Source organism: Corvus kubaryi, unplaced genomic scaffold, assembly GCF_017639235.1.
Source record: "Corvus kubaryi isolate FWS band 111438036 unplaced genomic scaffold, C.kubaryi_AGA036_p1.0 78, whole genome shotgun sequence".
NCBI lineage: Eukaryota > Metazoa > Chordata > Aves > Passeriformes > Corvidae > Corvus > Corvus kubaryi.
This window is the reverse complement of record NW_024582065.1, coordinates 75,633-90,078: the sequence shown is the minus strand read 5'-3', so window position 1 is coordinate 90,078 and position 14,446 is coordinate 75,633. Positions and strand designations below refer to the sequence as shown.

General features: G+C 39.1%; 1 protein-coding gene across 3 annotated transcripts in view; it reads left to right on the top strand.

Moving 5' to 3' along the window:
- LOC121676171 (endoplasmic reticulum mannosyl-oligosaccharide 1,2-alpha-mannosidase-like) overlaps positions 1–14,444 on the top strand; it is a 39,276-nt gene extending 24,832 nt beyond the window's left edge. For 2 of the 3 annotated variants that reach the window (XM_042052336.1, XM_042052338.1), the window contains 10 exons: positions 185–345; positions 1,981–2,090; positions 3,378–3,563; positions 5,605–5,753; positions 6,368–6,556; positions 7,394–7,584; positions 9,203–9,323; positions 10,960–11,157; positions 11,461–11,592; positions 12,401–14,444. In XM_042052336.1, the coding sequence (XP_041908270.1) occupies positions 185–345; positions 1,981–2,090; positions 3,378–3,563; positions 5,605–5,753; positions 6,368–6,556; positions 7,394–7,584; positions 9,203–9,323; positions 10,960–11,157; positions 11,461–11,592; positions 12,401–12,604 (1,641 nt within the window). In that variant the 3' untranslated portion in view covers positions 12,605–14,444. The other variant, XM_042052337.1, reaches the window with a different exon arrangement.
- Positions 14,445–14,446: the final 2 nt, after the last annotated feature.

The window sequence follows — 14,446 nt, the reverse complement described above, 5'->3', positions numbered from 1 at the left end:
CAAAACCACAAGGGTCTTTAGCATACCTTCCATTCAGGTCAGAATTTTCCTGCTGCAAAAGAAACAAAATAAGATTTATCTGAATTTATGTTTAATACTGGAATGATGTTGATTTGTGGTTTGAAATGTTACCATCTCTGCAACTTATCAAGCACATATTTCTTTTTTTCCTTTATATTCTCAGAAGCCACCAAAACCACCTCATGTTCGTCGTGGTCCTTCCAATCTTCAGATCAAGGCACCACGGAGAGACATGAGGCTGAAGACCCGACATGATACCATCAGGGCTGTAGAAGAGCTGGTCGAAGCTGATAAAGTAGAGAAAACAGAGAAATCCATTATCAGGTAGAAATGTTTCAGGCAAGGTACAGTGCTTCCCCCTTTCCCCCGCCAAGACCCATTGAGCGTTGGAGTGAAAATTTTTAGGGCTTTTTGTTGTCTGTGTCTGAGGTTATTTTCTTTCTTTGCATGGGTTTGTTCTCAGGCCTGGCCTGATAGCTGCTGATATTGCTAGGCTAGATAGATTTCTTTTTGATGAATGTGCAGAGTCTCTGATTCTACTGTTTGTATCCCACAGCTGCAGAGGGTTTGAAGCCCTGCGAGGCTGGCTGTATTTCTAATGCACTTAGACACTCTTAATGTTCAGAAGGATTCTCTGTGTCCAGAGGTTTCTGCTTGTAGTTTGTTGTAATAAATGTTAATGTAACAGTATCAATATAATAGTGCTGCTACAAGTGTCTTTGTCTTGGGCCAGGCTTGGAAAGTGATAGCAGTGTCAGTGCTGGTTGTGGGTTGGTGCCACTAAACACAGTGGGCCCAGGCACGCATGTGTATGCAGTTGTGTGTGTTTAACAGCATGTGCTCACTTCTTTCTTACAAGATATCTCATCCCTTATACAGATCTGGTCTGTAACAGAAGGTCTGTGCTTCTATGGTCATGGAAGTGTTTTGATTTGGGAATAAGTGAAGGAAAGTAATATGGATACTGAAAAGTTCAGCAGAGGTTCTTCAGATTTGGAACATGAGGCTTGGGGGTTTTAAGTGTTTGTGTTCTCTTTAGCACTGGCTCAGATGAGCTGATCATAGCATCAGAACTGTGCCTACCTCAGCATTTTGGCTGTCAGTGTTTTCTGAAAGTGTTTTATTGTTTTGCTTTTGCTTGTAACTCATAAACAGGTGGTAACAAGAGAACTTACAAGAGCAATGAAAACATAGACTAGTTACAAATTTAAAGAATGAAAGTAAGAAATGAAATATGGTATTTATCTAAGTCAGAAGATATGCTGACTGTAAACAATATAAGTTTTAAAGGTCCTGTTAGCCTGGTTCCCTTAGGAAGCATATAATGGGCTCAAAGGCAACATACCTATATATTAAATGGTATAGTTGATATTGTTTGATCTTGATATGAACTTGGCTTGACTTGAAGTCCATTCTGAAAGACTACTCCTTCAGGAGATTGTTCATAAAAACCTGTCAAAACTGATTTAGGCATCTGTGGTGGCAGAGAAGGCTTGTGATCCCTTGATAGCAAAGTTAGTACTTTGAGCATCTCATCCTTTGTGCTTAATCATGAGTTTTGGTGATCATCATTTGTGTGGTATTATTTAGCATTAGTAGCTACTGTGGTCATTTCAGAGCTGGTAGATAACAAATTGCTTGTAATACAGCATTTTCAGGTGTTTGATTTATTTTAAGAAGTTTTTTATTAAATTCCATTGCCAAGATATTGAATGAAATTCCAAGAGCTTGTAACACACATTTCTTAATCAAGTAAAATTCCTCTGCAAAGAAAATTGCTCTCTTTGAACAGAAAACTTACCTAGTGGGCAGCATAGTTATTTTGATCCTTGATATAAAATCTAACTTCTGTTTTATCAAAGTATTGTGGGATAAAGGAAATGCAGAGATAAGTCCCATTCATTTGCATGATTTTCTGTGACCAAAATAAGTATTAATTACAGTCCCTTGTATTTGCAGCTGGAGAGGAGCAGTGATAGAACCTGACCAAAGCACTGAACCTCCATCCAGTAAAATAAAGGAACCAGAAAAACCTTCATCTATGGAAGCTGAAGACCAGAAAGAACCAGGTAAATAGGACAGCTAATGATACCTTTTTTTTTGGTTTGCTTTTATGGCTGAAGTTGTGCAATTTCTCCCCATACACATTATTTTATTTATTTATTTAGATTAGAGGAAACAGAAAGTGTAGGAGAGATTGTTAGAGCATCCTAGTTTTTCAGTGTTCTTATTTCACTATGCCAGCCTTCATGCTTATTAGCCTTCAGAATTTGAAAATAAATTTTAGAGACAAATCTTTGAAATACAGCCTCTGGAAGGAGGCAGATATTGCAGGACAGGATAATCTAAAGGAGGGCATAAAAGAGACAGCTTTCTTTTCAGCCATGCCTTTTCTTTTGTTCTGCAAATACAGGGAAAGTGACTTCCTGCCCCTGAACTAAATGGAACTCTTTTTAGGGCTCACCAGAAAGCTGCAGAAGTTGTTTTTGAAGTTGCTGTGCTTGTGGAACAAAGAACCTATTGTTTCTTTTTTGAGTTCAGAAAAGAAACCAGGAAGTTCTGGTGTGATAAACATTTCAATGTGATAAATTTGTGATAAATATTTCAATGTGATATATTTGCACTTTTGCAAGCTTAATATTTATGGGGTTGGTTGTGCTGCTTGGTGTTTCCCACTCTAGAAGTCTTTGTTCATAATCTTCCAAAATTTCAGCTAACAGGCCTGAAATTTTTCACGTTCAGTGTGTAACATAAACTCCATGGCAAATGGCAAGCAAAAAATTAGTACAGCTGTGGAAAAAGACATGGTTTTGCCAAGATGGAAAACGTAAATTTTCTTTCTACTTTGGTATTAAATAGAAAGTTCAATAGAAATAGTTTTGTAGAAGTGATTTTAAATTTAACAGAAAGCAGTTAGTAGGAGAGGGAAGATGAAGAAAAAATGTTATGTGTTGAATTAGCTGAGGATTTTATTGTTAAACGTATGTATTCGGCACCTGAATTACCATGGATCCTAATCTGGTATTTCCTGACTTTCATCTCTTTGGGCTTCAGTGATACTCATCTACAACTGTGCATGTGATTATTTTAATGTTTTATTTGCAGAAGTGACAGTTTTGTTGCCGGGGAGAAATCTGTTTCCCCTTGGCTGAATTGCTGACTAGAAACACTGACTGGTTGTTCTGCAGAGGAAAGGCTGCTCTGAAAAGAATAATCCGAGGGTGGTTTTTCCATTGCACTGATCAGTTAGTTTGGAAGAAATTTTATTTTTGGTGGAATGCAGCAAAGTGGTGTGTGGTATAGTTCCATAAGTGCCCTGCAGAAGTCCTGAGCAAGGTGCTGTTTGTCCTCTGCAGTGCCCGTAAACGAGCGCCAGCTGGCTGTGATCGAAGCCTTCCGCCATGCCTGGAAAGGGTACAAGGAATTTGCCTGGGGCCATGATGAGCTGAAGCCTTTGTCCAAGTCCTACAGCGAGTGGTTTGGACTTGGGCTTACCTTAATTGATGCCTTGGATACCATGTGGATTTTTGGCTTAAAAGAAGGTAATTTTTTTTCCTCTTCCACTTTTTTCCCTCTAGAATAATTCCTTAATTTCTCTTCAGGCAGTGCATGTTCAGAGTTCTTTGAAGGGAATATTTATTACCTGTGGCCTATAAGTGTAGCTTTCCTGTGAGGGTAAATACATACATACATATATATGTATACACAATGTATATGTTTGGTAGAATTTGAGGGAAGTTTTAATAAACTTCCTGGTCTTTGTGTCTGTACTAAAACCCCAGTGCTACCTCTGTGCCATTATACAGCCACTGGAGGCTTTCTGCCTATCACTCTTGGGTAGTTTGCCTGTACGTTCCTTGCTTGTGTTTTATCACACCTAATATCAATATTTCATATATGAATTTAAGAAGGCTGTTTCTGTAAGGAATCCATGGGTGGAGAAAGGGAGTGCTCAGTACCTCTTTCCTGAATTGTTTTGCTGTCTATATTTTTGAGAGTTATTTTGGAAATGACCATGTTAGAAAACTTTCAAACAGATTTTAAAAACTAAGCCAAAAAATTTTGCAATTCTGTTGCAAAAAACTTAAATGCTTAATTAGTGTTTAAGACCTTTTTTTCTTGTTGGTTGTTTGGGCTGGTTGGGTTTTTTTTTTTGGTGGTGCAGAGGGTGTTGGAACTGTATCTATTTAAGCATGGTAGATAGCCACCTTTGTAAACTTTTATTAATCTTGCAACTTTTTCTGTCAAGATAGAAAGAACAGAGCTGCCAGTGAGGGTACAATAAATACTCAAAGTATTTTATGGTTCTGTCACTACTACCTTTGAAGTTTATGTAAAGTAATATGTCATGTGTGTGCAGCTCTAGGCTTGAGCAGGCTGTCTTGAAGTTTCATCAAGTTGTCTGTGTTGTGCTGTTTTTTCCCCCAAAAAAGTTAATTGTGAACTGAGTAGAGCTGTTAAAATAAACTTTTAGTGTTAGAGATGTGTTGAAAACGGGTTCTTGATGAGGGCTTCTTCCTATTTTATATCAGTTCTGCTGATTGCCTTAGGTCCTGGGGTTTCTTCTGATTAACTAATGCTATGTAAATGCAAGTTCTGTTTAAGGCTGCTAGTCTTGCTTAACAGCTGATGAATGCAAAAGCTTCTGTGGCACAGAACTTGGCCTTTGCTGTTGTACTGCTAACAACACTGACAGGGAGATTTTCTGTAATTCTTTTCAATGTGCCTAACATCCTGTATTTGCCCAGCATCCAAGACTGGAGGGCACAAAGGCATCTATTTGCTTTAGAGTTTATCTCCTAAGGAATGCCTTCCATTTCAGGCAAACTGGTTGTTCTGCTGCTTCTCACAAGCAGGAGTTTCTAGAAGCTGTGAGATCACTGAAATAGCTCAGCCTCCAATTGTGAGGGCTAAGCTGACTCACATGCACCATGGAGAGAGACCCTGTGCCAAAGCAGTCATTGAGTGATGCTGCTGCTCAGCTGGTTGATGAACCTAAAACAGCTTTTCTTTTAAACTTTTTTTTTTTTAATTAGTAATGTGATAAACAACCATTTTTGTTTCTAGAGAAAAAAAATTGCAATGTCTTGGGATTTTGGGTGTTAGATGCTGAAGCAGGAAGCAGGCTCCTGAGGACATTGCTAGGCTAAAGCTGTTAACTGAAAATGTTACCCGTTGTCTTGGTAGGTAACAGCTTTGGTTGAAAAAGATTTAATTAAAATTAGAAGGCTTTGTGGAAGTGTAACTGATTATCTGATAAGTCAAATGGATGGATTTGAAATATTTTAATTTCTGGACTATTTTAATAAAGAATTCCTCTGTTTCTTCTTTTCTTAAGCTATTAAGGACTTTCTGTTTCGGTGGCTATTTCTGGCTATGCATCTGTGGTGGGTGCTGAATAAGAATTAAGCCAATGGTAATCAAACTTCTGCCAGCATGTGCTCTTAATTTTGATTTTCCATCTAAAATTATGATCTCTATAGGCAAATATAAGTAACTGTCATGAATATATGGAGTACTCATGTCTCTAGTTGTTGGAACATGCCAGAAGTTCCTAAGTGAACTACCTTTTATGCCTTGCAGAGTTTGAAGAAGCAAGAAAATGGGTAGCAAATGATTTAGTATTTGATAAAAATGTGGATGTGAACCTGTTTGAGAGCACTATCCGTATTCTGGGTGGCTTGCTGAGCACCTACCACCTCTCTGGAGATAGCCTCTTCCTGGAAAAAGCTGTGAGTGACTGGCCTTACAAATGAAACTTGCTTATGTATTCCATACTGGACAAAGTTGAGGGATGATTCCTCAGAAAGTTAAATGTTGCTGGTTTTTAACAGTATCATATTTAAAGTGGTGGGAAAGGCATTTACCGTTAAGCTTTGAAGCCTTCACCTCTGCTCTCTGTACAAGCTCAATGCCTTGCCCTGTTTGTCACCTGTTCTTATCTGCTCTTCTGCTCATGAATGGCTGACCATCATAAAGCTCATGAAACAAGAGAGGAAGTAAATGATTGGCAAAGGGTAATAGTTGTCTTTTGTTGCCCTTTCTGTGTGTCTTAACAGCATCAGCCACCTCATCACATTAGCTAGATCAGCCAGTGACTGCATAATAGGGGTTGCAGCCTCATATGAGGCCTGCAGTGCTAAGGACAAGGTGGGAACTCTGCTCATTACTATGAATAAGTTCATGACTTTTTAAATTTCTTTAATTGCTTGCATCATCTAAAACTAAGCTGCTATTCTATCTTTTTCTATCTGCTTTGTGAAGAAAATCTAATGGGATGTACATGTGTATGTATTTATTTTTGTTTTGTTTGTTGTTTTGTCCTGTGCTCCTGGGTTGTCTTTAGAAAGACATTGGAAACAGGCTTATGCCAGCATTCAAGACCCCCTCCAAGATACCATATTCTGATGTCAACATTGGTCGGGGCACTGCACATCCCCCTCGCTGGACATCTGACAGCACTGTGGCAGAGGTGACCAGCATTCAGCTGGAGTTTAGGGAGCTCTCTCGTCTGACTGGAGATGAGAAATTCAAGGTATGAAAGAATCAGTTGATGTCTCTCTCTTTTTCCATTTCTCTGCAGCTCCACCACTGACTCTCCATTAATACTCAGTCTCAGGAGTCTGTAAGTTATGATAAATAAGTTGTGAAACTCTAGACAAGGGAAGAAAAAGAAACAAAATATTCTGATTGTTTTATTGGATACCAAAAGTACTAGTGGAGATGAGCAATTATTTTTCTTCCTCAGAAACAGCTTTTAACTAAAAAAGTAATTTCTGAGTGTGGTTTCTTGATGCCATTATCTATATGCAGAGAACAAAACTGAAATGTTACCATCCAAGGAACTAAAATTTCACTTAACAGATAAGAGCCTGAAAGCAGGTCACCATATAGGGAAAAGTTCGTTGAAATAAAAATAGTTTCAGAGAAAATAATATTTTCCACTTTTCTTTTTGTCTGCTGATGTTATTTTGAACTGTATCCACAGCTCAGTGTTGAAGAATGCAATAATTTAAAGAACTTCAGCTATTGCTAAATAGATTCATGTAGTTGTTATTTTTGCTGGACTTCTCCTTTACAAATCTGAGTAAATCTTGAGTGCTGTAGTACTGGCTTTTGAGTGGGCTTGCCTTCAAGGAAAGGAAACAGTTATAATTGCTTCAGAGTACTTGAACATACCCAGAACATCATCTTTTGAGAGTCCAAAAGTTTGAAATCTTGAATTTAATATATTGCTCTAGCTGAACTTGATGTTCCTGATGCTAATTCGGGGAAGCAAAGTTACAGATGTGTTACTGGACTATAGTGACTAGACACAGTTCTGTACCTCATTTATACCTATAATTTATATTTGCCATTTTCTTTCTTGTAGAAAGCTGTAGATGAGGTGATGAAGCACGTTCACACCCTCTCAGGGAAAAACGATGGCCTCGTGCCTATGTTCATAAACACCAACAGCGGGCAGTTCACCCACCTGGGGGTCTACACTCTGGGAGCCAGAGCTGACAGCTACTATGAGTATCTGCTCAAGCAGTGGATTCAGGGTGGAAAGAAAGAAAATGAGTAAGTTCTTTACACTTCTCATATTGGTGTGAGAATTAGGTGAGCTGTAAAACTCTGTTGTAGTTTGCTGCTTAAAGAAAAATAATGCATGTGCCCAAGAGTCAGCTGAACTTATCACTGTTTATAAAAGCAAGCTAAGCATAAAGAGGGACCTTTGGTAACTTGATGAAAGAACATGAGGAGACTTAGTCTCAAAACTCCTTCTCCACAGAAACCTTTTCTTCCACAGGTCATCAAATGTGAGGAGTGTCACAGACAGGAGATGAGAATGAAGTCTTTGCAATAGATATCGAGCATAATTAGACACTTCTGAAATACTGTGGGCATTTCCTTTCGACAGTGATGTCTGTGTTTGCTCTGGGTTTGTTAGTGAAGGGTGAAAGGAGACAGAAGTTTGATGTTTGTGTTACCTTCTCTTTAATTCCAGCATCCCAGACTGGCTGGGGTTGGAAAAGATCTTAAAGCCCATCCTGTCCCACCCTTGCCAAGGGCAGGGACACATTCCACTAGACCAGGTTGCTCCAGGCCCCGTCCAACCTGGCCTGGGACACTTCCAGGGATGGGGCAGCCACAGCTTCTCTGGGCAACCTGTGCCAGGGCCTCCCCACCCTCACAGGGAAGAATTTCTTCTTTATATCCAATATCAATCTACTTACTTTCAGTTTAAAGACCCTTGCTCTATCACTACATGCCCTTGTAAAAAGTCCCTCTACAAGTCTCGTATGTTTCTGATATCTGTACTGCATTAGTGGAAGAGTGTTTGCAAGGAGGAGTTAAAGATGTTGGAAAAGCGGCTTTCCTTCAAGACAAGTCTGCACATAAGCTAATTATGTTAGACTTGTTAATTTCAAGGAGTTTAATGCAGACAGAGGAAAAATGTGCCTCTTGGAGGCATTTCTGTGTGCCAGAGCAGATGCCTTTCTACAAACAAAGCTTTCATCACTGCTCTTTCCAAGCCTTACCTCACTGTAAATGGAGAACCGGTGTCCTTGGGACCACAATGGCATTTTGTGAGCCTCACATAGGTATTAATACACAGGTTGTTTTCCATATTGAAAGTATGTAAAATCAAGGAAAAATCAAATTAAATAATGTGAAACAATGTTTCACAATGAGAGAGGTCAACTGGAAAAGATTGCTCAAGCTCTTTGAATCTCCATCTTTGGATGGGGGTACGAAAAAATTGCTTGAATAACCACTCAGACAACCTGATGTGGCTGAGTCTGCCTCAGAGCAGAGGGTTGAAGTAAAGACCTCCCAGAGGTCCTTCCCAGCCTAGATTTTTTGTGATTTCAATAACTCTGCTTCCAAGGATTTTTGAAATAAAATCTGGTTATTGTCTAGAAACAGTTGCAGGTGCTTTCTTTAATATTTGAATAAGTAGTAAAGTATTATTATTTACTTTGCAAGTAAACCCAGTATTGCTACATGGTAGTGATAACCAATTAATGTCATGTTGATGGTTACTGAGGGGGTTTTTTAAGTTTTCACGTTTAATTAAATATTATTCTTTCGACTGAAGTAACAGTCACCTAAAAGATTGTGCTGAACATCAGCTATGATCAAACATGTTCTGACTGCGCGCATGTGAGGCAACTGGGAATGATTTTTTTCACAGGCTGTTGGAAGACTATATGAGAGCCATAGAAGGAGTGAAAAAGCATCTTCTTCAGAGATCAGAACCCAAGAAGCTTACTTTTGTAGGAGAGCTTGCTCATGGCCATTTCAGTGCCAAGATGGTAAGAAATACAACTGCAAAAGAAAACAGAAAAACCATTACAAAGTTTAAGTAAAACCCAACACAGAGGCAAATGCAAAGCTTTTCCCTCTCCAAAGCAAAAAAAACCCCCAAACCACCAAAAACCCAAACCCCAAGACTATATATATGTGCACATCTGTCCAGTGTGATGGCAGTAATGAGTAACTGGCTTGTAGATACTAACCACATGTGCAAACCGGGGGCCTTTTCTGCGAGTTACTCTAGCAAACCCATTTTGTTCCTTCAACACCAAACATTTTGGTGCTGGAATTAAATTTTCTTTCTGTTTTTTTCTTTTTTTCTGTTCTGGTCATAAAATTCCAGTGTCTGAAATTGTTGAGACAATACCTATTTTATGTATTACTCATTTTCCATAATTCAAAAATACATGTAGACACTTGCACACCTGTGTTTTCAGATTTGCCTTCAAAAGCAGCATGTCATCTAATATTGTATTATGGGGTTAAAAAAAAAATTAATCATTTTTGAGGTTTCTGTCTAGTAATAACATCTTTTTATTTTCCTACCTGGAAGATTCTTGAGTAAAACAGTATGCTGTTTGCTGAAGGGAAAATTGATTGATCTTAACCCTCTGCTCCTAATTTGTGCATTTTAAGATCTTTCAGTTAAAAAACTCATGCAAGTACAGGTATTGTATATGTGTGTGGCTTGTCTGAAAGACAAGTGATGTATTATTAATATATGTATAGCCTTTCCTGATGTAGTATTTTTAAGATACTCAGTTCTAGTTTTCAGCATGTGCTTCTTGGATCTGAATTTCCCAAAAACTTTCCAAAAAACCTGCTGTAAGACCAGAGTTTGGGTTTTGGGTAGAGGGCGCTGCCCCATCCCAAGATAGGACAGAATTGAATTGAGACAGATAAGATTTGGCTTAGGTGTCTGTACTTGTCAGAACACTTTCTTCTGTTTCAGGGAGTCAGAATTTTGGTTTTAATCCATTATTATTGGGTGAAAGGCTGGACAGGTTTCTTACCCTGGCCAGCTGGAAAAATGGGGGGTGTTTGGCTACTGTGTCTGTGCTGACTTCTACAACCCTCAACTTCCCTTAAGGACTGGACAAAGCTTTTAAAGGTCCGTACAGGGGCATCAGAGTGGTTTTATTATGTTTTTGGGTGATGAGACCTGAGCTTTGATTCTGAATGTTGAGAATCATTAGAGATCCCATATGTGACATTAATCTGCAGTGCTTACTTTCTTATATCAATGGCAGATTAGCTCCAGAATGAGGACAGCCAAACCTTTAGGTGGTTCTGTTGACCCCTTGCATGAGCTGGTATGACATACATGCTTCTGGTAAACCAAAAGACACTCTCCTTCCCTTCAACATGACCTGAGACCTTCTTTTCAGAAACTTGTCATAAAAATGCATTCTTGTACATTTTTGAAATTAATGGTTTCTGTAATACTGCTGCCTGCCTCATGCTACATTACATCAGATTGTTAAAAAGTTACCCTCAAGTTGTTGGTACCAGAAATGTGTTTTGAAGAAGAGAAATAATAAAAAAATTAAAAAGACAAAGGTACACTCACGTCCTCCCTACCTCCCCTTGCTGCTTGACGTGTAACTTCTCAGTAAGAGTTGTTTTGTCTTGCAGGATCACTTGGTTTGCTTCTTGCCAGGTACTTTAGCACTGGGAGCTCACAATGGACTGGCTGCTGATCATATGAAATTGGCTGAAGCCCTTATAGAAACCTGCTACCAGATGTATGCTCAAGTAGAGACAGGCCTGAGCCCAGAGATTGTACACTTCAACCTCCATGCACAGAAGGGCCACAAGGATGTGGAAATCAAGGTGAGCAGATAGCTGGCCTGAACTCCAATTCCATGATTTCTCCATAGCTCTGTTCTGCTGTTGAACTCCTGGCCAGATATTAGGGATGGGGTTTGTTGTGGAGCAGTTAATTCTTTTGCTGCCTTGCCTTCTAGCTTTACCCTAGGCTTTGGTTTTAGTTAACCCAGAAGTGTATTTAGAAGCTGACTTATGTGTAGCTAACTCTTAGGAGCAGATGGAGATGGGAATAATTATTTTTCTCCCTGCAGGTATCCTTGAGGAAATTTCCTGTCTGAAATAGTCTTGCCATTTTTTCTCTTGCAGCCTGCAGACAGGCACAACTTACTGCGACCAGAAACTGTGGAAAGCCTTTTTTATATGTACAGATTCACTGGTGATAAGAAATACCAAGACTGGGGCTGGGAAATCTTGCAGAATTTCAACAGATATACCCGGGTAAGGCCAGCTTATAGTGACCTTGTTCTGTCAGGACTGTATTTGCTCACTTGCTTTGTAACACCAACTTTGAAAACACACTATGTTTCATCAGATAACTGGGGGGGAATTTGTAAGTATATACAGAAAAATCGTTTTCTTACAGATTGAGATACACTGCTTAGTCCATATAGTGAAATAACTTGTATTGCATTGATGAAAAAGTGAAATGCAGAAGCTGTAGGCAAGACTATCAAAGTGTTAGAATCTCTAGTATTTAGACTTCAGAAGCTGAGAAGGACATGGCTGGATTGAAAGAACTCTTCAATTAAAGTTGACAAAGGAAAAAATTTAACACAAAATGGCATTAATGGTTTAATAGAAGGTTTTTCTATTCATTCTGACTACAGTGCTCGTGGAGATGTCACTGATACGCTGTGAAAGTGTGATACCAAATATCAATGGTCTGCTCTTAAGAGAAATGGATTCAAGGCTTGGGCCAGCTCTAATGTAGGAATCGCTGGTTCCTTTCTGTATATTTGTCCAGAAACTTCAGAGGGATGTTCTTTGTGGTACTTCTCTGCCCTAAGTACAAATGGATATTTTGCTTCATTTATCGTTCTGGTTTCTTTTAAAATGCAATGAGTTTTTTTTTTTTTTTCATTACTGAAGCTTTATATGTAAATGAAAACCATGTGTGAAATGAAAAACATGAAAACATGATGATCTCTTTCTTAGCATTTATCTTCTCCAAGTGCATCTGAATGTTAAGAAGTAAAAACTTATTTTAGGTTATGTAAAGATATATATATTTTTTTTCCCCCCACAGGTTCCTACAGGTGGTTATACTTCCATTAACAATGTTCAGAATCCCAGTAATCCAGAGCCACGGGATAAAATGGAGAGCTTCTTCCTTGGGGAAACACTCAAATACATGTTTCTGCTGTTTTCAGATGACATAGACTTAATCAACCTTGACAAATACATTTTTAACACAGAGGCTCATCCACTACCTATCTGGGTGCCAGCATAGACTCTGCATCAGTGGATCTTCCAGTGGTGGCATTTTTATCTTAAAGTCACTTTATTTTTCAGGGTTTGAGGAGAGATGCTATAATGCACCTTTTTTGGCTTCAAATGACAAACAAAAGCTTGGGAAAAGCATCTCTGGTTTGAAGAAATCATGTCAGTCTTAAATCTAATCCCTGGTTCCGGGATGGGCAAAGCTGTGCCATATGAAGCCGGTTTCCCTGGTAATTGTACTGTGGACCATGACATTCTTGGGGCTCTGGTGACCCAGAACTCATTTATGTCAGTATTACTAAATGTTCATTAAATACTGGGACTACAGCAAGTTGTCTTAGGTCCCAGGGTTGTTCCTGGAGAGCAGGAATAAGCTGACAGTTTTCTGGTTTATTCTGGATTCACTGAAACACTGGATTACAGAGCCATTCCTTTGTCAGACTGTGACAGTGGTTCAGGTGGAAAGTGGAATAAACAAAGAGCTGTAGTGCTGTCCCAGGGAGAAGCTGTCAGTGTTGCTGCTGGTACTCCGATCTCATTCCAAACTCCCGAGCTATGCTGCATCACCTTAGGAGAAGGAAGAGGCAGCAGAGTATCTGTTGTATAGTGTCTTAGTTTTGTAGAGCACTTTGAATGGTCTATTCAAGCTCTGGCTGAAATGAATGGTCAAAGAGAATTTGCTGCTGGTTTGGCTGAAAGTGGTATATAATTTTGTAGAGGTAATGCAGTTTTTTAACTTACCTGCAGGAATGCGGGAGATAATGTGAAATGCAAGTAAAACACGTGCATCTTGTATCTTATTTGCATCAGTTAGACTCAGGTATTCTGACTGAAAGCTGCTTTCTGAGGTTGGGCACTGGGAAAGCCTGTGAGCATATTGGGTATCAGCCTCCTTCCGTCCCTTCCGGTTCAGATATCACATCGTGGGTGTTTGTTGACTCAAAACAAGCTTACAGCTGTACAGCAAAGTTCTTGTTACTCATAATTTCTTGGACCATGGAGAAATTTTCAATTATTTGTTTTCCTTAGGAGTACACTGGGTATTTTCAGTAGTAGTGTTAAAAGCAGACAGTTGAAAGGTATTACAGCAGTTCTAGGCCCCAGTAGAATTGGAGAAATTAATTTCAGTTACTTGAAGACAAAATAGACCCAGGTTTTTTTAAGACTCTTACAGGAGCCCTGGGATCTTTCATTTTTGTATGTGCACACTTTAGAGATTTTAAGCCATGAATTTGGAAATGAGCTTTCTGGAGTGCTTTTCCTTTTGGATTTGGACAGTCCTGTATTCATGGATGAGATCTCAGAAATGTGGTTGTTCATATGAATGTTCATTGTCTCACTGAAAGTCTCTTTCCCGCTGTGGCAGGGGTTGTGATGGGCAGGGCCAGGAGGTGCAGTCCCCACTAAATCCAGGGGCCCCTGGCCGTTAATGGAGCTGACTGAATTTGACTCTAATGGTTCATTTTCTAGTGGCTGAGGGAGGTATTTTATAGTAATTGTAACCTTTGATTTGTAAAGTAAGATGCATCTTTATTCATTTTATGCTGATCCATTCTGTTTGCTGGAGTTACATGTTACTGTTGGGACCACTATTTATCATTCCATGTACTAATGGAAATGGAGAAATGTTACAAAGGTCAAATTTTAAAAAGGTAAAAACAAATTATTTAAATGCACATTTTTCTGTCATCAGAGGGATCCTGTCCTGGGATTGACAGGACATGACTAGTCAGTGCAGAATGTTAATGTTCCTCCCATTATTTTTTTTGCCTTACAACTGGCTTGAGAGTAATAATTCATTTCCTAATGAGCTGAAGGAGAGAAGAAATAAACTGTCACTTTCCCAAACATG